General features: G+C 46.2%; 1 protein-coding gene across 3 annotated transcripts in view; it reads left to right on the forward strand.

The window, feature by feature from the left end:
- Nucleotides 1–14,695, forward strand: part of ANO10 (anoctamin 10) — a 1,555,753-nt gene extending 1,541,058 nt beyond the window's left edge. For all 3 annotated transcript variants that reach the window (XM_069648836.1, XM_069648835.1, XM_069648837.1), the window contains exon 13: nt 12,701–14,695. In XM_069648836.1, coding sequence (XP_069504937.1) covers nt 12,701–12,730 — 30 coding nt within the window. In that variant the 3' untranslated portion in view covers nt 12,731–14,695. The remainder of the gene's footprint in view (nt 1–12,700) is intronic.
- Nucleotides 14,696–21,804: the final 7,109 nt, after the last annotated feature.

Consider the following 21,804-nt stretch of genomic DNA (forward strand, 5'->3'; position numbering starts at 1 on the left):
GGCTGCCTGTTGAGCGTGCACAGCGCTCTATACCAAGCCTTCTGGGGCTAGCGCCCTCCTCTCGCGTGGCCCTTCTGTGTTAGAGCCCCGAGGCCCTGCTCAGAAGGCCTTCACTGCCATTCAAAGAAGGCGCGACCCTTCCTGCTCTCTGGGGCAAACGGAAGAACTTCCTCACACGTTTCATGTGTCAAAGATGGACTGTCTCATTACTGCACGTACTTCAAAATCATAGAGGTTTTAACGAAATTGTTCAGCAAAGTGTGCTAAGAGTAGACAATAACTACACGCTCTGCAATACTCACCAATTCTATATATGGGTGGGTGTTAAACCTGCAACCCACTCTCCTGTTAATAGGCACTTATTCAGGGGTGTGTGTGTTTTCAAAAGTATTGCTTTTCGTTTTCTAGAGCCATTTTATTTAAAAATGGTCAAGCCCCTCCATTGACCCCCGTTTCGATCCAGAGTCTGGCTTGTTCCCTGTTCCCATTAGTTCAGAGTGTTGTTCACCCTCGGCAAAGCTCTACAATTTATCCTTGTGCGTGATAATGCCATCCAGTCCTGTTTTAGCCTGCAAATGTGGGACTTGTAGTTTTCTAAATTTTAAATCACAATAAAAAACTACAAGTTGCAGATGTCATCTGAAGGAACAGATCTGGATGCCTTCACTCGTGGCAAGGGGTAACCTGAGAGTTCTGCCTCAGTTAAATTCGAAATCCCTGGGGTTTTTCTCCTCTTCTCCTTCCCCTGTGCTTCTCTCTATCTACCATACACCACACCGACATAATCTATTTCATTTGGAAGATGCTTATCCTGTCCCGCTTTTTACTTTTCTGAGACTTGTAGTCCTAGCATTATAAGGGGGTAATTAGAACTACAAGTCCCAAAAGGCAAAGCAGATCACTAGGACGAACAATCATCTCTCAAATGGATGGTGCGTGTTGGCATCTATGGCGTCACATTGGGTATTAGCATTGGTTATGTGAGAGGTAGGAGTAAAGGTGGGCATTCTAGGGGAAGTAACGTGTCAGGACAGGAAGTCCTCAGTTTGGCTGAATAAAGAAGTAGAAGCCAGTCGCACTCCTGTTACTAAAGTGCGCTGGATCAGCGCAGCCAATTCTGGCTCTATTGTTAAGGCACACACCCTGAGTCTCTCTGATAGGGCCAGTTCCAAAGAAAATGGTGAAGGGGTCCATCACGCTATGCGTAGACATGCACCAGCCAAATGAAGCCATTCAAAGGCAAGGACACCAGGCTCCCAGGATTACAGGTATGATACCTTTCCTCAATGAGGTGACCGTATTCTCCAAGCTAGACCTTAACAAAGGCTACCCCCAACTGGAGCTCACCCCTGAGTCACGCTACATCACTACCTTTGTGACCCATATGGGATTGTACAGATACAAAAGGCTTAACTTTGGGACATCTTCCGTGGCAGAGACATTCCAGGAGGAGATGCATCAGGTCATCAAACACATAACCAATTGTCTCAATTATAGTCATGACATTTTAATATTTGCAAATCAATGAGTGCACATGATGACACATTACATCATGTCTGCCGGGCCTTGGAGGTGGCCAGAGTGACATTGAATAAAGACAAATGTGAATTACGAAAATGAGAACTGAAATTTGTTGGCCACATTTTTTCAGAACAAGGTATGCGACCGGACCGGACAAAGTGGCCACATTGAGTGAAATCCCTCGGCCGACCAACATATCCAGCCTGAGGACATTCTACGGTTTAGTCAGTTACTGCTCATGATACTTAGAAAACAATACCACTGTATTTGCCCCGCTCCAGAGAGGAGCAGGAATTCAAATGGACCCCAGAGTGCCAAGCAAGTTTTTAGACCTTAGGGGTAAACATTGCATCTGCCGCTGGTATGGCATACTTCAGCTTGTCAAAAGAGACAGATGTGACTGTGGGCACCAGTACGGTGGGTCTTTGAGCCAATTTGACGCAATATGACAGAAGGACACCACATATCAAGCTGGTAGTGTCATAAGCAAGCCGCAGTCTATCGACCACAAAGCGGAAATACTTGTAGGCAGAGGAGGAGAGCCTGGAAGTGGTCTGGGCCTGTGCATACTTCCATCTTTCTTTTACTTTATCGGAAGGAATTCACGATTGTCACAAACCACCAGGTACTCCTCACTATCTATGGCAACCTGAAGGTGAGGATGCCCCCACGGATAACGAGAAGGGGGCTCCGTCCTCAAGACTATAAATTCACAATTTGCCACCAACCAGGGAAAGATGAGACTCCGGCAGACTACTTATGCCACCACCCCATAGGATCCACCTGGCCAGAACATTTGATTGCAGAAGCATACCTGAACTGTGTCATCCATCAGATAAAGCTGTTCCCCATCACTTGGACAACCCTCCAACAGGAGTCAGAAGCAGACCTTGTGCTGGCCATCATTGCACAGTGCATCGCTACAGGGTGAATGAAACACGCCAAGGACTTGGAAAAGCACCTCAACCACGCATCTCAGGAAGATGTCAGGGGCATGACTCTCATACAGGAGGAGCTCGCGGTCACGAAAGACCACATTGCCAGCAGGTCATCGATTTGGCACTTGAGGGCCATTGGTGGCTTGTGTCCACCAAGAAACTGCACAGACAAAAGATATGGTTCCCACGGTTGGACAACAGTGTAGAAGAGGTACTGAAAAACTGCTCCATCTGCTGGATTGTAGCCTCGGCCCCCCAACCAAAAGAGAGGTGGCTGTCAGGGCAAAGATGAAACCCTAAGACTAATTGAAGAGATGGCTTAAGTTACCACAGTTTGTTTAAAGAAAGGGGGAGATGTCACATTGTGTATTAGCCTCGTTATCTTAGAGGTGGGAGTCGGGGTCGGCGTTCTAGGGCAGGTGAGGTGTCACAACGGGAATGAGTAGAAGCTAGTCACACTGTGTGAGCCTCCTGTTATTAAAGTGTGCTATAGGTGCGCAGCCGATGCTGGCTCTTCCGTTAAGTGGCACAGCGCCTTTGACATATGGTATACTCCCCGCTTCTAACACCCGCCTCCTTTCTCATCAGTGTGACTGTACTGTTTTCTCTCTACAGCAGAGCTCTGTTTTTCCAGCAAGGCGGGGACCACCACCATTCCTGTGGATTGGTGACTTGACTATAGCATGTTTGTAGTGAGGTGAGTCTGCTGCTAAGCCTTGCACTCATTTTCCTCAACGTTGTCTTTTGCCTTATTCTGGCTCTGTCTCTTAAAGATTCCACCCAGCATTGAATGATCTCCAGTGCATATCAGTGCCAAAGCTGTATCTGCTCTGGAAATATGGATATCCAAAAGGAATCCTGTAGTGAAATAAGGGTCTTATTTCAGTTTGTACATCTCATTAAATACATTTCTATATCAAAAGGTATCCTCTTGGCAAGATCTTTTTTTTCTTCCGAAAAAGGCAACAAACTGAAACATTAAATATTTTAGAAACTAAATATGCCCAGCTTGTTTCTATCAGTTCACACAAACATATGATTGGACAATTAACCCCTGAAAAGTACTGCTGTATTTCCTCTTTCACCCCCTTGCAATAATAATTTGTGTTCTTATGTTCCACAGTGCAATTATAAAAGGTGTTATAGTACCCCCATTTAGTGATACCCATTGTATCTACAGATGAAAGGCTAAGTCTGCCCTGCTGCAGGATTAAAACTTGCGAAGAGAAGGCTGGCCCCATGGGTGTGGCACGAATTTAATTTGTGAGCTATGCACCCAGACATTGTAAAACATTGGCATATCCGTCTTCAACTTTCCGTAGATATGTTTCCCAGGATTCCAATCTCCTGCCATTCATTTGACACTGCCCAGATAATGCCCCTCGCTTGAGGGAGTTGAGAACTTATAATCAAGCGCTAGCCACATTCTGTATCCTTTCCTCCCACTGCCATCCAAAGCCATGTAGCATAGTCATTTGTCAGTGCTTGAAGTTAATTTATAGCAATCAGAATGAAATGTAGGTGTCAGTTATAAAGTCATGAGTGTTTCCAGCATCATCCACCGCAGGGACCAATTTGTTAAGAATGTCATTGACTAAAATGGCAAGATCTCCAGGTTTGGAGTTGTGTTTAATGTGTGAGCTGTGTTCTCCCAATGGAAATTGTCTTCCTAGTAAAGGTTTTCACATAGCTGGAGCTATATTATGAGAAGAGTGAACTTCATTCTGAGTCAGCCTACATTAGGAAAATGTTCTTCTGTTTGACACCACATCACGCAAGATGTCACAGTCTTTAATTCTCCTGCCTCTGACTGCTCTTGTTGTAAAGAGGCATGTTCACACTAGGCGTTATTAAGCAGGACGATAGTGGTCCAGGCACCATAGAATGTTCTCCTTTACACTGGTGTCAGTTTCTATTATGTACATCACGCTTGCACTTAATTACAATTTCTACACCTCTGCTCCAAAGACATTGCAGTTGCTGCGGTTGTCAATGATTGCCAATTGTTGCCAATCACCACCCTAATGGAAGTCTCTCGCAGTCTCTGTGGTCATGAATGATGAAGGTTTAGAGTGGTGGTTGCAGGTCAACGGAAGCAGTTGGTGACTTCAATCAAGAAACAGTGGGTTTGCACGATTCATTCATTAGAGACTACAACAGATGTTCTAAGCAGGTGTCCCTCCTTTATTTTCATGTATGTAGTATACAACATTAAAAGATGATAACCATAAAGTTGCAGAACATGACCAGCACTGTCCCAGACATACAATGATTGTTGCTTCGAAAGACAAGATGATCACTCTCAGGTCAATTGGCAGATTTATGGCATTGCATTGTGGAACATGCCACCTCACAGGGTTAGCAAGCCACAGCAGGCAGGCTGGCAGGTCATGCCTGAAACCATTAGTATACTAACTCCTCATGCTACAATGTGTACATATTTCTACACCAATCATGGAAAAGGGTCATAACAGCACATCCTGTTTCATGAATGGCTAAAACGTAACATGGCTAATGTCCTGCAACCTACCTGCATGCAGGATCAGCGAAAATGACAGGACTTGCCTTGGCTCTCACAATGTTAAGTGTAGAATGTTTAATAAAAAAAGTATATTACTCTTACGTCACATCCCCTTTCCTGCATACTGCATGGGCGTCCCTTCCAAGGGACGGGAGACAGAACCTTTTTCACCAGAAAAAAACGTCTTCCCCTTTAAATTTAGAGGCAGGCAGCGGTGCCGCCCTGGGTGCATGCGCTACCCTAACTCCGCCCCCCAGTGCCACTCCTCAGTCTACTTTTCCGCATTGACGGGAACTGGCCGATTTCATCAGCGCTCCTGGGTTTGGCTTCGGTCATATAATACCATGCGCTCTTCCCCGAACTCTTCTTCTTCTTCTATCTTTTTGTCTTCTTTTTGTCATTCAGGTACTCGGTCCTCCAGCATCACGCTCCTCCCCGGCGCATGTCGACTTCAGTGGGCTTCAGCACGTGTCCAGCCTGCGAGGGGCTCTTCCCTACGTCTGACTCCCACGCTCTTTGCCTTCGCTGCCTTGGCCCTGACCACGGCTGACAAGGTTGTACCGCGTGCGAGGTACTGACTCCACGTACACTGAAGAACAGGCTAACTAGGTGGAGAAAGCTCTTCGAAAGGACTTGAAGAACTTCATTAAGCATAGATCGAGGCCCAAGGGTGGGCCGATATTTTCCATCGTACTACGTAAGGTTGACTCCTTACTGAGGAAACGCCCAAGCGGAAGGAACCTCTCAGGTTCTACTACCAGCTCATGCACCGAGGCTAGTCCAGCTACCGGGCTCATGGCCGAGGGGTCGTCAGATCCTTCCGGAATCAGTTTTACCGGTTGTTCACCCGAGGGGCAAAGCCCTTGTACCGGCTCAGTGTCTGAGTTGGCGCCTGCATGCAGCACTACCAGCAACAATGCTGAGGGCAACACGCCTTCCAGGCCCAGACCTGAGGTGCCGGGCAGGCCTCATGCACCACAAGCAAGAGTTCTGGAGGAGGCCGGTCCCAGGGAGCCAGGCACTACGACTTTGGCACGTGGCACGCAGCTCGACAAAATGGCCGCTGCCCCACAAAACATGGCTGCTCGTCCGATGCCACACCTAGGAACAGAGCAGGCGGGTGAACGAGTGTCAAGGTGGGACTGATGTAGGTACGTGGCCTACAGTTTATCCATCAGCAGCGCAGGGCAGGGGGGAGGATGGTGGGACATATGGAGGAAAGGGGACTATGGACTAAGAGTACGTTAGTCACTACAGTGAGTAACTTATCATTTTTTATCTAAAAAAGATTTGCTGAACTTCCATGGACTGTCGAGTCCGTATCATCAAAGATACAGTAGTTGTACCAGATAGTGCTGGTGTTCTTCATGGAACGAGGCGGCCATAGTTCAATTCATACCCTTACAACAGACATCCACTGTCTCCACTCAACCTTTCCGTTCCGTTCATTCCGTATTTTGTTTATATTGATTGCAGTATCCGCCGGCTGGCGGATGCGCCGGCGGCCTGCATGAAGGCCGTATAAAGGCCCTGTTTGTGCCCAGGCCCCCCTCCTTCAGACGACCTTCGAGGGTAGCGGGCAGGAGCCCCCCCCTCCTACCCTGCAGCCACGGACACCAGGCTGCTCCACCGCAGACCAGGCCAGCGCAGACCAGCATCTCACTAGCAGCACACGGCCTGCCTGACCGTGTCCCATTAATCCGCCTGACCCGCCGATGCCGGGCGCGACGCGGCACCATAGCGAGGCTGAGCCTCGATCTGCATCGTATTTTGTTTATATTGATTGCAGTATCCGCCGGCTGGCGGATGCGCCGGCGGCCTGCATGAAGGCCGTATAAAGGCCCTGTTTGTGCCTGTTTGGCGACTGGAAGGCGAGGAAGCGCCCATCCCTTCACCTCTGTTTACCAAAGGCTGCTCGGAGTGAGCCTCGTCCTCCACCACAACGGGCCCCCATTACGGTAAGCCTCTGTCCCTCAATTCGCACCTCTAGTAGGGAAACGAAAAACATTGACATCAAGACCCAGCATCCACGCTCCACCTAATGGCACAGTGCCACTCTGTATTACCTCCTGCGCAGCTGCGAATTGTGCTCATACAACTCTGACTGATGTCTGCCCACTGCACCCATGAGTACTAAATACCCTTCATGACCCATCTGAGACCCTCCTGGTCGCTCGCCAATTGCATGGCCGCGTAGAGACCACCGTGATTTCATGCTGTGCCCTATGGTCGATTAGTGACCACTGTGATCCTGTGTTGTGCCTTATGGTCGATTAGTGACCACTGTGATCCTGTGTTGTGCCTTATGGTTGATTAGTGACCACTGTGATCCTGTGTTGTGCCTTATGGTCGATTAGTGACCACTGTGATCCTGTGTTGTGCCTTATGGTCGATTAGTGACCACTGTGATCCTGTGTTGTGCCTTATGGTTGATTAGTGACCACTGTGATCCTGTGTTGTGCCTTATGGTCGATTAGTGACCACTGTGATCCTGTGTTGTGCCTCATGGTCGATTAGTGACTACTGTGACTTAGTGTTGTGACCTATGGTCGCACCTGACCACTCACAAGCCCTCCTAGGACTTTTCTTGCTGTTAGCCTAACCAGTATTTCACTGCTGACCACCATATCTAGCCCAATTGGCGTAAATAAGGCGAGCCAAGCCTCACCTCACCCCACCCCCCTATATCCCTAGCCATGCTAAGTTGGATATTGTGCATTATGTTCCCTTTCTGCCTTGTCCGAGCGGACACCCCCTGCACTGGCTCTCACTTCCTCACCCTCCGCATTGGGCTCACCAAACTAGCTTGCCCAAGACACCATCCCATCCCCTGTCCTACCCCCTTCCTCTCTACCACACCTCCCTTCCCATCCTCCTCCATTCTCATATCCAGTCTCAAGGACACCCATGAATCCAGCAAGGAACACCACCACGCATCAACCATCACTGAAGGTCCACATGTACACCCCAACCCCTTAAGCAATCGCAAAACACACCCTATCCTAGGATATGACAGAACATCCCATTTAAGAGTTCGCACAAGGCTCCCACACCACAACCCCACTACCAAGACCCAGCCTCCCAGATCACCTAAACCCATGGTACACAAAACTAACGACAAACACCCCCAGCCTAAAGCAACCAGAACTACCCCACTAAGTGGCCCACCAACTATAAATACTCCCACCAAGGAACCCAACCCCCCCCATTAGTCTCAAAAATGCACTCATCAATGCCCGCTCCCTCGGAGCCCACGCCATTGATATCCACGACCTCATTATCGAACTTGACCTTGACATGCTAGTAATCACAGAAACCTGGTTACATCAAGCATCAGGCCCTCTGCTAGCTCTGGCTATTCCGCCAGACTACACCATTCTCAGATCTGATAGAACCACCACTCCAGGAGGCGGTGTAGCCATCATTGCTAAAAACACTATTAAACTTAGATCAAGCTCCATTGAAATAATATCAGGGTACGAATTACTACTCGCCAAACTCTCATTGAATGAAAACACCACAATCAACATAGTGGTCATCTATAGAACCCCTAGCACAAACAGCCACCCAGAAACAGACATCCCTCTATTACTGACGCCCCTCATCAAACTCAAAACGAAATGTATCATCATTGGTGATTTGAATTTAGGTTTCAATGGTAACCAAGACCCCAAAGCAACCGCCCTCATCCTGGCACTAAATGACATGAATTTCCACCAACACATCAATGTCCCCACCCACACCAAGGGCAGAACCCTCGATTGGATCCTCACCCTCAACACCAACATCACCTTAGGCCCGATCACCGCACTGAATTGGACAGACCATTACTGCATAGAATTTACTATCACCAACGACGATCCCTGCACTCCCAAGAACGTAGCTATGGACTTCATCGAAAGCAGAAACTCTAAAAAGCTCACAGCTGAGAACCTCGACCCCACCTTGAACAAACTGCTAGACACCCACTCAATCCCCAGCAATGACCCCACAATTATCGCTGAGCACTACCACAAATGCCTCTCCACAGCGATTAACACCATAGCACCTGTAACCTCCAAACTAAGGCGCCTCAACAAAAAATCCAACTTCTGGTTCAACAAGGAATTAATCGTCCTTAGAAGGAAAAAACGTTCTCTCGAGCATGCCCATAATAAACATCCCTCCCCGGACTCAGCTAAAGCATTCAAAGACGCTAATACCCGCTATAAATCAGCTATCATTTCACACAAAGCCAACGCCTACAATGCTCGCATCAACAATGCAGCATCCGACTCCAAAGAGCTTTTCACTATTCTCAGAGAACTTGAAAATCCATCTCCTACCGACACACCCATAAACACAAGCAAAGAATGGTGTACCACCATACAAGATGCTCTTGCCTCCAAAATCTCTATGTTACAAAACAAAATCAACTCCAAAAAATCACTCCTAGCTACAAAAAACCCCTGCCTCCCTAATCACTGTATCCCTTCCAGCGACAACTCCAACCCCCCCTTCCAATTCACACCAGTCACCCACAATCTCGTGCTCGACACTATCTCCAAACTAAAAGCATCCAACTGTAAAGGAGATACTGTCCCAGCCAAACTAGTCAAAGCCTGCGCACCTACACTGACCCCCCTCATTACGAAATTTGTCAATGCCTCATTCAAGTCCAATACAGTTCCGACTTGCATTAAAGAAGCCTGGGTCACACCACTTCTTAAAAAACCAAATCTAGACCCCACCATTCCAACCAATTATCGCCCCATAACTACGGTCCCATTCTTACTCAAAATCATCGACAAACTAGCCTATAACCAAATTCAAACCCATCTAGAATCAAACCAGCTCCTCGGCACCAGACAATCAGGCTTCAGGCCTAACCACAGCACTGAAACAGCTCTCCTGGACCTTAAAATCCAGATGGATGCCATTAGAGACTCAGGGAAACTTTGCATTCTCCTACTTTTGGACCTCTCAGCCGCGTTCGATTTGGTGGACCACGACAAACTCTGCAACTCACTTGCCCGTGAATTTAACTTCTCTGGGGCAGCCATTGCCTGGGTGAAATCATTCTTAACCGACCGCACCTCCAGAGTGTCCATAGGCAAAGAAGCAGCCAACCCCATCCCAGTCCCCATAGGAGTGCCCCAAGGCTCTTGCCGTTCTCCTACGCTGTATAACGCATACACCAAGCTCCTGTTCTCAGCACTTGACAACATGGGGGTCACATACACAAACTTTGCGGACGACACCCAGATCCTTATTCCCCTTACAGGCATCTATGACCAGGACACCTTAACAATCAACAAAATTTACGCCATCATACAAAACTGGATGGCATTAAACAGTCTATGTCTCAACGATGAGAAGACGGAAGTCCTCATCGTAGGAGCTCCAGCCAAATTAGCTACCCTGCAGCCAGAATATTCAACCATCAACATCGATGGCACCAATATTCCAGTGTCTAAACAAGTAAAAACACTGGGCATGTACCTCGATGCCAGCCTAACCATGACTAAACAGATCAATGCACTTTCCTCTTCCACGGCCTAGACTTCTAAATTAATTGCACTCAGCCGACAATTTCTGACCCCAGCAAACTGCCTCACCCTGGCCAGAGCACTGGTACTATCGAAATTGGACTACTGTAATGTTTTACTACTGGGCACCTCCAACACTAACCTAGCTAAAATGCAACTTTTGCAAAACAAAGTCCTGAGGGCAGCGCTAGGCATAAAAAAATCAGATCACATCTCCAAGACCAGGAAAGATGTACACTGGCTCCCCATCAAAGCCCGCATCATTTTCAAAACACTATGCATCACCTACAAATGCATTACAAAAAAAGGACCTATCTATCTCAATAACACCCTGCACCCTAAAACTAACATAAGACTACTGAGATCCAACGACAAACTCCTCCTGGACCCCCCCCCCGATTCAAAACCACAAGAGCAGGGGGCAGCAGCTTCACCACCTTAGCCCCCAAACACTGGAACTCCCTTCCTATCATCATCAAAAAAGCATCCTCCTTCACGATCTTTAAAAAACAGCTTAAAACCTGGTTATTCAACCAATATTAGCACCCAAGGATAGGACACCTTCCTCCGGATACTGTTGTAAATACTTAGGCCACTGTTTAGTGTTGTTAATATATTGTAACCTATATCATGCAATGTAACCAATGTTTTGTTTGAACATGACTATTTTCTAAGCTGTCTTATAACCTCGCCGTGACACCTGAGGGTCTGGGCGTGTAACAAATAAATAAAAATAAAAATAAATAAAATGCCCATATTAAGACCATTTGGGGCCCCGAGCGCAGATAAATTCTGCCTCTCCAAACCAAAAGAAGAAGGGATCTCTGTTCCCAGTTCCCACCTCATCGCAGTCACATGATAGGAGATGTTAGTAACTTTTCAATCAATGAACACATTGTCTCAGAACGTTCCTATGCCAAGTTTTTTACATGGATAGGGAATCAAATGTACCGTATGATGCATCTTTCATTTCATTATTGTCATTATTACCATACTATCTGTACCAGGCATTTCACGTGCCCAGTGTTCTCTCTCTCTCTACACTTTCTTTCTTTTTCTATCGTTCTCCCTATTGGAAGGAGTAGAGTTGTTAGCTTAGCATTTCCTAGAGCCCACTCAGCCATTCCAGACAGCAGTGCTACTAGAAAAATAAATAAGACTGCTTGAAGGAAAGGTGGGGTTTACTGTGTTCTTTTTTCATGGTTAAAAGTAGAATGAGAGCAACAGTGACAGTCATTCCCCGAGGTGTGGACCGATTTGTGGTATTTGGATATATAGATTGTCATTGTGTGTGTCGTGAAGGAGTGTCGCTATTACACTAATCGCATTGTCCGTAGGTGGGGAGCTGCGGGTACACACATCCTCTTAGTGCTGGGTTTAAAAAAAAAAAGAATTATGTCATTGTATTGACATTATCAACTTTCTCATTTTTAAATGTTACAATGTTCATTTCTAATGATCACTTCAAGTATATATTTTAGTCATGATAAGAACATTGTGCATTCCTTTCAGAGCAGCATGTTAGCCTCACCTAGAATTACCATTTACATTATTTTGTGATGCAAGGTTAACATTTCAAGATGGACAGATGTGTACAATCCTACTGCACTGTTTCAGACTAACCTTATACGAAAGGGAAAGAGACAAATGGCATCAATGCAGGTTCCTGGCTGCTTCTCATTAATTCAAAGAGCATTTGGGGAACATCAGAATGCCCACAGATATGTAAATGTGACTAACATGCATGCATTGAAAGCGTTGTATCTCTGAATAACTAACGGCATAATACACATGGGCTTGGTGCTGGTTTCATTTTTCTGAACACTCACTCTCCCGATAAAGTGTTTGTAACCATGAACTATATATACTCATTCAGCCAATCTTGAGATCTGGATGTGGGAATAAAAAGGTTCAGACATGTGCCACTGCATGTGGAGTCCAAGTGATCAGTAGATGCTGAATGTTAGAAGAAGAGGGTCTCATAGGGGAAGTATATATATATGATATAAACTGCAGGTGTTCAATTTAATTTATCAATGAGAAATAAGCAAAAACATTTGATATAATTGCTGTGAAAGTGTTTTTGTTGCAAATTAAATTTTTTTTGAAGGTTTGAGTTATGGTTGACTTGCGATATTTGCACGTTTTGCAACATATTATTTTTCTTTAAGTGTCTTCTTTTTCTCTTCCAGCAAATGAAGCTTGCTGAATCACCAAATTAATTTGAAATCTCGAAGGACTTCCAATAAAGCCCTATTTCCTTGGAGAAGCTGCATTACCGACGTTTACAAGATTTCTTCTCAGCGGCTTGTTATGACGCTAACTATATGGCATTATGCAACTTTTTGATTGCCACTAGGAAAAACTACAACGCAGAGAAAAGGACTTTGATAAGATACCTGCAGATGTGTTCTGTCATGCCACAGGTGCACTTAATGGGAAACCACAATAGCAGAATCTTTGAATTCGGTCAACTGGGAGCCTTTGCTGCACGTTAAAGTCACCTTCAGTCTGTCTACAAAGCATTTTGCGTACATTAGTGACGGTTTTCTGATGTCCCCGAACTCCACTGAGCATATGTTGCCCATCGCACATTTAATACTGAAGCCGATGCGCCTGCATACAATGTTGGGCCTGCACGCACACGCCCCCCCCCCCCCCCAACACTGCAACCCGCTTTCCCCTGCCCTCATTCATGTTTCTTACCCGCATACTCTTGATTTCGTCTCGATCAGACGCTATATGGCTATGGATGGCATTTAATGATGAGCCAGCCTATGCCCTTCTGAAGATTTAATTAAGTATTCTTGTTTACTGTATCGATCACATGACAACGCTGCAATGTCCCGTTTGCCACAAGTAGAGAATTAAGATCCCGGACAAATGAGACGAAGTACTGTTTGCTCCTTGTATCGCCTTAGCCCTGAACAGGTTCACTTTAAAGGCAGAAAGTGCAGAATTTCATGGCCCTAGACATACATTCGGGTGGTTTCCAAGCCCAGTCGTGACCAGTAAGTGCAGGGAGTTGGTGTCTCAGTCAATATAGCTGAAATCACTGTCAAAAGGGAAGCCGTGAGTGTCATGCTTTGGTCAACAATTCTTTCACTAGTTTCCATGATTTGGTACTGGCAACACAGAGTCCCCTTTCTATGTTCTACCACACATTAGCACCCTAGGAGGCGCCATCCACCAATACGAATGTTCCCTGCGTTCCGAGCATTCTCATTGGTGGCAGGCGCTTCCCGCTCCCTCTTCACCATTTAGCACCTGTGTTGTTTCCCTACACGGGTGTTAATGGTGTCCTTTTTTCCAAAAGGAAAAGAAAAATGAAATGTACCTATGTGGTGCGTCTCGACTCCAGCAGTGCAGCTCTCCGGGAAGTACTTCCCAGACAGCACAGCCAGAGCCAATCTGCAACACAAAGGTAAGTTTCTTTCTTTTTTCTTAAAAAAAAAAAACACCATAAACACCATTAGCAGGGGTGCTAATGGCGATATCAACCTCGGGGGCGGGCCGACACCGCCGGCGAGGTTAATATCGCCTCAATGTGGTCAGTTTCCCTTGTCAGTATTCATACCTCAACCCTCTACTTTGATCTACTACCACAGCATAATATTTACCAGAGACATGTTTTCCCTAAATGACAGCTAATTTAATCATTGTAGATATGTTTTTAATGCCTTCATTAGGACATGTGAAATGCTTGTCTGAGTATAGGGTATGCACGATAATGCACGTGTCTATGCAACTGGGAAAGCCACCTCTCTGAGAACGGGATGATTCAGGGCCTAACATGATGACACACTTTCTTCTCAGTCCTACTTACATGAATGTTCTTCCAATTAATTCACATAGAAATCCGGGTGCTGCAGGGGTGATCAGCAGTTTAATGATATCTGATCACTGCCCACACCTTTATTGTGTACTTAGTAATGTCCCTCTGTCACACAAAGAGATGTGGGCTATGTACTTACATATGCAAATATCTGTGTGTGTCTACAGAGGCGCTATGACCGTAAACACATTTTAGTCTTCTCCTTCAGGAATTATTTTGAAATTATTGTATCTTGCACTGAATTTAAAAATGCTCTTTGGTCTTTCATTAAAGTATGTATCCAAACGGTTGGGGATTGGAATGGGTTATTAAGATCAATAAATACAAGGCTATCTTTTGGGATCTTTTACAATGATTTTTGTGTTTAAATTTGTGCATGCTTCTTCTTTGTAAAGACAAGCCACTTTAGATAATCTGCATAGTGAGGTGAGCGGGTGTTTGCCTGGTGCCAAGCATTGACGTCTTGCACCATAGGTAAGCTACAGTATGTGCCTGCAAGAGAGGTTTGTGCCCGCACACATACATGAGATGAAGGCCTAATATCCCAGTGTTCCAGATACCTACATTAAAGTGTTCCCTCTGCCTTCATCCAAAATGTTTACCATGGTTGTTTCAGCAGCGAACAAAATCTACGATCAAGTTGGCGTGGACCTTTTGTTGATGTGTGCGCGATTCCAGTGCACACCTGCTCTTTGCTTGGGAAGGGGACATGTTTGCTGCAGTTGTGGTTTCTTTGGAAATATGCCATGGAATGGGATGACTTCACTTTAAACGCATTGTTCATTGTATCTCAACATTGTAATGTTGGTATCCCACAAGAGAGGTCAGTATTCCACAGTGGGTGGGTCTTGTCTGCTGAACCACCCGTCAACAGAACCTTTGGTGGATCCTGATTTGGTGTGCATTTTAGGAGAAGATGAAGTCTCTGTTGGCCTGAATTTCTGCCATGTTCTTTCTTCTGAATATGTAGTCCCATCAAAGAAAATTGATGAAGAATTAAGAAATCACTTGATTTTTCCGATATATATTGATAATGTTGCCACTTAAAATGTTGTACTCTGTTAATATTTGGATATTGAGACATGGACATGGTGAGTCTACCTCTCGGTACTTTCAGGTAGTGATAAGTAAGTCGTGAGAAGATGGAGAATCCCTTAAAATTGAATGGTGGTTTGTGTTGGAAAAATAAATAAGCTTGTGTTTGTTTGAAAAATATATCATTACCCGAAGATTTTACTTTTTTGCTGAACGAGATGAAAGTGAAACCAGGGGTGTGGCCCCGTGCACTGCAAATTTCCCGTCACCCTGCATATGAATTACTCATCAATGGAACTCAAAAGGAGGTTTTTCCATGGGATCCTAATATCAAAGTGCATATAAAGTAAGAGCAGATTATGATCCATTAACTGTCATTTCAGTTTAAGGTTGATAGGTGTACAAAGTTTATTTCTAATTTAGTCAGATCTTCAAAATCACATTGCCTCTATACCAATGGTATCATCGTCACTCATGACATGTATTTCCTGTTAGGCGTGGTCATAGGGTATAAACAAATCCTCTGTCTTTCACATTTTGTCGCCATAGCACCAATGTTCTATAGCTTTTCTGCTTGGTAGAAGGATCATTAGGAAATGTACAGTAGTAGAGCATTAGAAAGAACAGTGGTAGGCGTGGTAAAGCAGTACACCATTATGATGTTCTTAATGATGTGTCAGAAAAATGCAGGATTTGTTTCTCATGTGATATGCAAAGGAGCCCATCAATGCCATAGTGGGCGGCGACGTAAGGTGTCACCGTTTCCATATGGACTGAAATCTCTAGCTATGCGAAATAAGAACTCAACCTGACTGTGCTGTTTTCTGGCTCCTTCTGTATGTGTTTAGTTGATGGTTTTATTTTTGATTGGGGCGGTGGGGGAAGAGAGTGGGCTGGCAACAGGATATTTCAGAAAATAAAATTAATGACAGCAAACATGTGCATTAGTAGTGGAAACTCCAAACCCCATTGTGGATAAACACCCCTTCTCTAAACAGGAGCAAACCGCACCCAAACAAAAGTCACCCGGGTGAGGCAGGACATGGGGCTAAACCTACTCAAGAATCACTCTTCAGCTAACTTGTACATTAAGCATGGAAAGGACTATCGTTTCAACGATCAGTCTGGAGACAGCTTCTGTTGGGATCCCTGAGTATGAAATTGGAGGAATTGGAGAAATTGACAGAGTGGCCTGGATAGTGGAGGCGTGCAGGACCCTACATGAAAACTAATATACCCGTGAACTGCATCCATCTCTTTGTATTAAGGGTCTTTTCGTTGCATTTATTTTAAAATCTTTTTCATTTTTTCTTTGCCCCCTCTGTGTTCTCCCTGTTCTCCCCTTGAAATCCTTTCTGCGTTGTTGTGCAATGGAAAGGAGAGACAGATGGAAAGCATGCTTAAGCATTGGAACCAATGAAAAGACTTGTCGACCCTGTGCACTATACTCGCCATCACTTAACTCGAGTAAGTCATGGGATTTGAAGCCAAGTAGGATTGAGGGGCCATGAGAGAAATGGCTAAGCTGAGATTAGTTAAATGGGATATTTTTCAGGGCGAGTTCATTTTGGTTGATTTATTCAAGAAAACTGGAAGCAAGTTAAATTACAAACTCCCTCATAATACTATAGGCTGTACGAATTTGACCTCCTTAAGAAGTTCCCATCCTTTCCCAAAGATCCACCTGAGAGCAAGATTTTTATTTAATCATATTGGATCTTCCCGAAATTGTCCCTTCGTTATTATACATATTGGTGATGTAATGTAAGGTAAGTGGTCATATATAGCTGCATTCTACCAATAATGTTGGTCTTTCTGCACATGGCTCTGTAAGGAAAATGGATGGGTTCTGGAGAGCGGGCCACCGTCCGATGGGAGCTTGTGGTAGGGCAAGGCACTGAAGACTTATTGTGGGCAAATACTTGTCAGAAAACTAGGAATGTCTTAATGAACTAGAAGCACAGCTTGTTTCATCATCCATTTTTTCACCACGTCTTCTATGCCCTGCTCAACATAAATGCAATTTGCTCCTACAACCAGTGGTGGAACATGCCCACAATCTTAACGAGACCAAGCAGATTTCATTCATTCAGAGTAATAGGGCCTTAAGGTCAGTGCCTATTGGTCAGAAATTATGATGATTTTGCATTGTGTGTACTAGAAAGTCCTCAGTCCCGCTTCATGCTTTTTATGTGTCATGCATGGGAAACTGATCAACCTGTCAGAAGATTTGTACGTCTTCCCACATTAAACACTAGAAAGCAAGGAGCTGTTACATGGTTGCAAGCCCCTCCGCCTCCATCTGCGCAAGCATGTTTCAGAAACGCGTCCTGGTGCAATAAGCATGAAGAAACATACTGCAAGCTGTTCATTGCCTGCTCTAACACCATGACTACTGGTTCTGCTTTGATCAACACTAGAGGAACATCAAGGACTAGAGCAACATCAAATACATGCGCACACTTGAAATTCACCATGATTTTAAATGTTTGTCCTGTTGTACTCTGCTAATAATATGAAGTCGCCAATTGTTCATGAACTTCTAACTTTTATCTGATTTATTGATTTTTGTTTGTATGTTTGGTCTTTTAAATAAAAGATGATGCAGAGGGTTCAAAAATATATGATCATTTACACCTTATGGAAATCTTGAGTCGGAGTACAGACTTATCTTAATCTGTATATACAATTGCCTCCTCCTCTCCCTACTCCACCCACTGAACTAGCACCCATTCTTCTGACAGCCGACCCATCCTCTGCACGTGGACCCTTTTGCTTCTCAGACAATCAGCTACACCCTCCATTGTCTCCTAGTTCTACTTCTGCGTGAACCTTTCTCTGATCTTCCCCACCTGCTCCAAAATAGCTACAGTACTTCAAAAAGCCAACCTCCAACCCTGGTCAACTATTATCCTGTGCTCCTGTCCCCTTTTACTATATATAACATGTCCTTGAACAGGTGGTCTTGGACCAGATACCAAGAAGTCAGCAACCCATGTAACTCCCTCCAATCTGGGTCTTGCAGCTATAACTACAAGAAAAGGGCATTGAACTTCATCTCTGGCAGTCTTACCTCTGTCCATCATGCCAACCACTTCTCTATGCTCATCCTTTATGACCTTTCACCTGCTGTTGACCCATCAGACCACCCTTCTCCCCTCCTACCGGCTCCCAGCTCATCATCCTAGGCAGTGCACTTGACTAGATTGCTTGTCTTTCATCAACGCCTCAGATCCCACCCATCCTCCAGTGGGAGTTCCCCAAGGTTCCTTCCATGGCCTTCTCTACCCTCTACATCTTGCCACCTGAGAAGCTCATCTCATCCGATGTTTGCTGAAGATACCGGACCGTCTTCTCCTTTCCTACCTCTACCCCAACCCTCTGCTCTCAGCTCCCTAATTGTCCAGTGGCCATCACCACTGGCAGTCATCGATCGCCCTGCTCATCATGCTAACCCCTGCTTCCCTCCCTCACATCCTTTTCTTTGACCTTCTCACAGCATCCCCCAAAACCTGCAACCTAGGAGTCTCAAACTCCATTATTTTACTAACTCCATTGTGACCGCTGCAAGGCTAAACCACTTGTAGATAGCAAAAAGCGATAACTGGAAATCTCTGAATTAATCGAAAAAATTGGCATTGTTCTTTGAAAATTAGATTTCATTGTTTTTATTTGCCTTTGCCAAATTGAAAAGCCACATGGAAATCATCCTTGGTCCTGTCAATAATAGGATCAATCCAGCCTGAACTAGTAGGCCACATCCCATCTGGTCAGGAAATACCAGCAACCCAGAAACCTTTCAGCCTTGTTGGGCATCATCAATGAGTTGCTGCTTGATTCACTAGGCACAGCGAGCAAGGGACCCATGTCTGGGTAGCCCCTTCCCACTTAGATTCACAATAGACACTATAATATGAAAGGTAAACAGCAAAAAGATTCCTTTGAGTTCCCATTTTCCCTATATCGAATGTCATGTTCGGTATTAAGAATGTACACCGGTATACAAGTTGGAGAGCAATGTCATGGAAAGCTATGAATTCACTGTAACCGCTGGCTTTTCTCTCTTGTCACTTACATTTAATAGTTGTATCCCATTGGCATCATTACAGAAGGGGGCTAGTGTGACCCTCCTTTGGGACATAGTGCCCTGGGCACCTGCTGATTGAAGAGCTACCTGAAGGTGGCACACAGGAGATTCATCTGAGGCCTGTAGCAATGCCAGATGGCCATGGGTAAAAGGGGTGCAAGCATTACTTTCTAAGCAGAGGGTGGGGAAGTGTAGTGTGCCCATCCCTCCATTTGGTGCACTTGCTTGTCCCATGATTTGGCATCACTCAACCCACCCATTCACAGCTCCTCCAAGAAGGAAATAGAGGGGACGCATCCTTGCGAGCCTTCACTCAAGGGGTAAGAGGAATCGAAACATTGTGGCAGCTAATCTGTGCTAGTCTGTTCATAGAAATAAAACACGTGCAGCTGACTCTGCAGCAGCAGAGCACCAGCATGGGACCCCACAAAGGGCAGTCAAGCCGTGCGGCTGAGCACTCAATTCCATCTGACTGGAAAAATGGGGCACAGAGTGTTTAACCTCTAGACTGCTGCCATGCATGTAGTAATCAGACACGCATACACCGCTAATAAACCTGAGTGGAGGAAGCTCACAGATACAGGGCACAACCAATCCATGACACACGAAGGGAAGGTTGTTTCGGCAGAACCATTAAGGCACTTTATTGGGTAAGCGGGGAGGACCTAGAGAGCCTGCTGAAGACCATATATCACACACTGGCTGAGACCAGACCAAGGAGAGAGACCATGAGGACTATATCTCAGGCGCTGGGAGAGGCCGACCAAGGAGAGAGAGGGAGAGAGACCATGAGGGCTATATCTCAGGCGCTGGGAGAGGCCCGACCAAGAAAAGAGAGAGGGAGAGAGACCATGAGGGTTATATCTCAGGTGCTGGGAGAGGCCCGACCAAGGAGAGAGAGGGAGAGAGACCATGAGGGCTATATCTCAGGCGCTGGGAGAGGCCCGACCAAGGGGAGAGAGAGACAGACCATGAGGGCTATATCTCAGGCGCTGGGAGAGGCCCGACCAAGGAGAGAGAGAGGGAGAGAGACCATGAGGGCTATATCTCAGGTGCTGAGAGAGGCACGACCAAGGAGAGAGACCATGAGGGTTATATCTCAGGCGCTGGGAGAGGCCCGACCAAGGAGAGAGAGAGAGAGAGAAGAGTGACCATGAGGGCTATATCTCAGGCGCTGGGAGAGGCCCGACCAAGGAGAGAGACAGAGAGGAAGGGAGAGAGACCATGTGGGCTATATCTCAGGCGCTGGGAGAGACCCGACCAAGGAGAGGGAGAGAGACCATGAGGGCTATATCTCAGGCGCTGGGAGAGGCCCGACCAAGGAGAGAGAGGGAGAGAGACCATGAGGGCTATATCTCAGGCGCTGGGAGAGGCCCGACCAAGGAGAGAGAAAGGGAGGGAGGGAGGGAGAGAGACCATGAGAGCTATATCTCAGGCGCTGGGAGAGACCTGACCAAGGAGAGGGAGAGAGACCATGTGGGCTACATCTCAGGCGCTGGGAGAGACTCGACCAATGAGAGGGAGAGGGAGGGAGACCATGAGGGCTATATCTCAGGCGCTGGGAGAGGCCCGTCCAAGGAGAGAGGGAGAGAGACCATGAGGGCTATATCTCAGGCGCTGGAAGAGGCCCGACCAAGGAGAGAGAGAGAAGAAGAGTGACCATGAGGGCTATATCTCAGGCGTTGGGAGAGGCCCGACCAAGGAGAGAGAGAGAAGAAGAGTGACCATGAGGGCTATATCTCAGGTGCTGGGAGAGGCCCAACCAAGGAGAGAGAGGGAAGAAGAGTGACCATGAGGGCTATATCTCAGGCGTTGGGAGAGGCCCGACCAAGGAGAGAGAGAAAGGGAGGGACAGATGGAGGGAGAGAGACCATGAGGGCTATATCCCAGGCGCTGGGAGAGACCCGACCAAGGAGAGAGGGAGAGAGACCATGAGGGCTATATCTCAGGCGCTGGGAGAGACTCGACTAGGAGAGAGAGAGACCATGAGGGCTATATCTCAGGCGCTGGGAGAGGCCATACCAAAGGAGAGAGAGCAGAAGAGCTAGTGGAAAGACCTTACAGACTGAAGCAGTGAGAATGTCTGAGCCTGATAAGTCCCTAAAGCAGGGGGGAGGAAGGACTCCATGTTAGAAGAAGTCACGAAGTGGGCCTGGTGTTATGTCCTGAGACTGTCATTTAGACTGCGGGATCCTGGAAGCAGCATGGGTTCCCTAGGGCAGCCCTTTCACCATTGTGAGTAACCCTGTTGCAACACCTTTCGTCCTGTCAATCTTCTTGTGTTTTAGTTGATAGTCCCTAGACCCTATCAGTGTTCATGCTACCCATATCGACACATG

The sequence above is a fragment of the Ambystoma mexicanum genome, chromosome 2q (assembly GCF_040938575.1).
Source record: "Ambystoma mexicanum isolate Mex_15411 chromosome 2q, UKY_AmexF1_1, whole genome shotgun sequence".
NCBI classification, from domain to species: Eukaryota; Metazoa; Chordata; class Amphibia; order Caudata; family Ambystomatidae; genus Ambystoma; species Ambystoma mexicanum.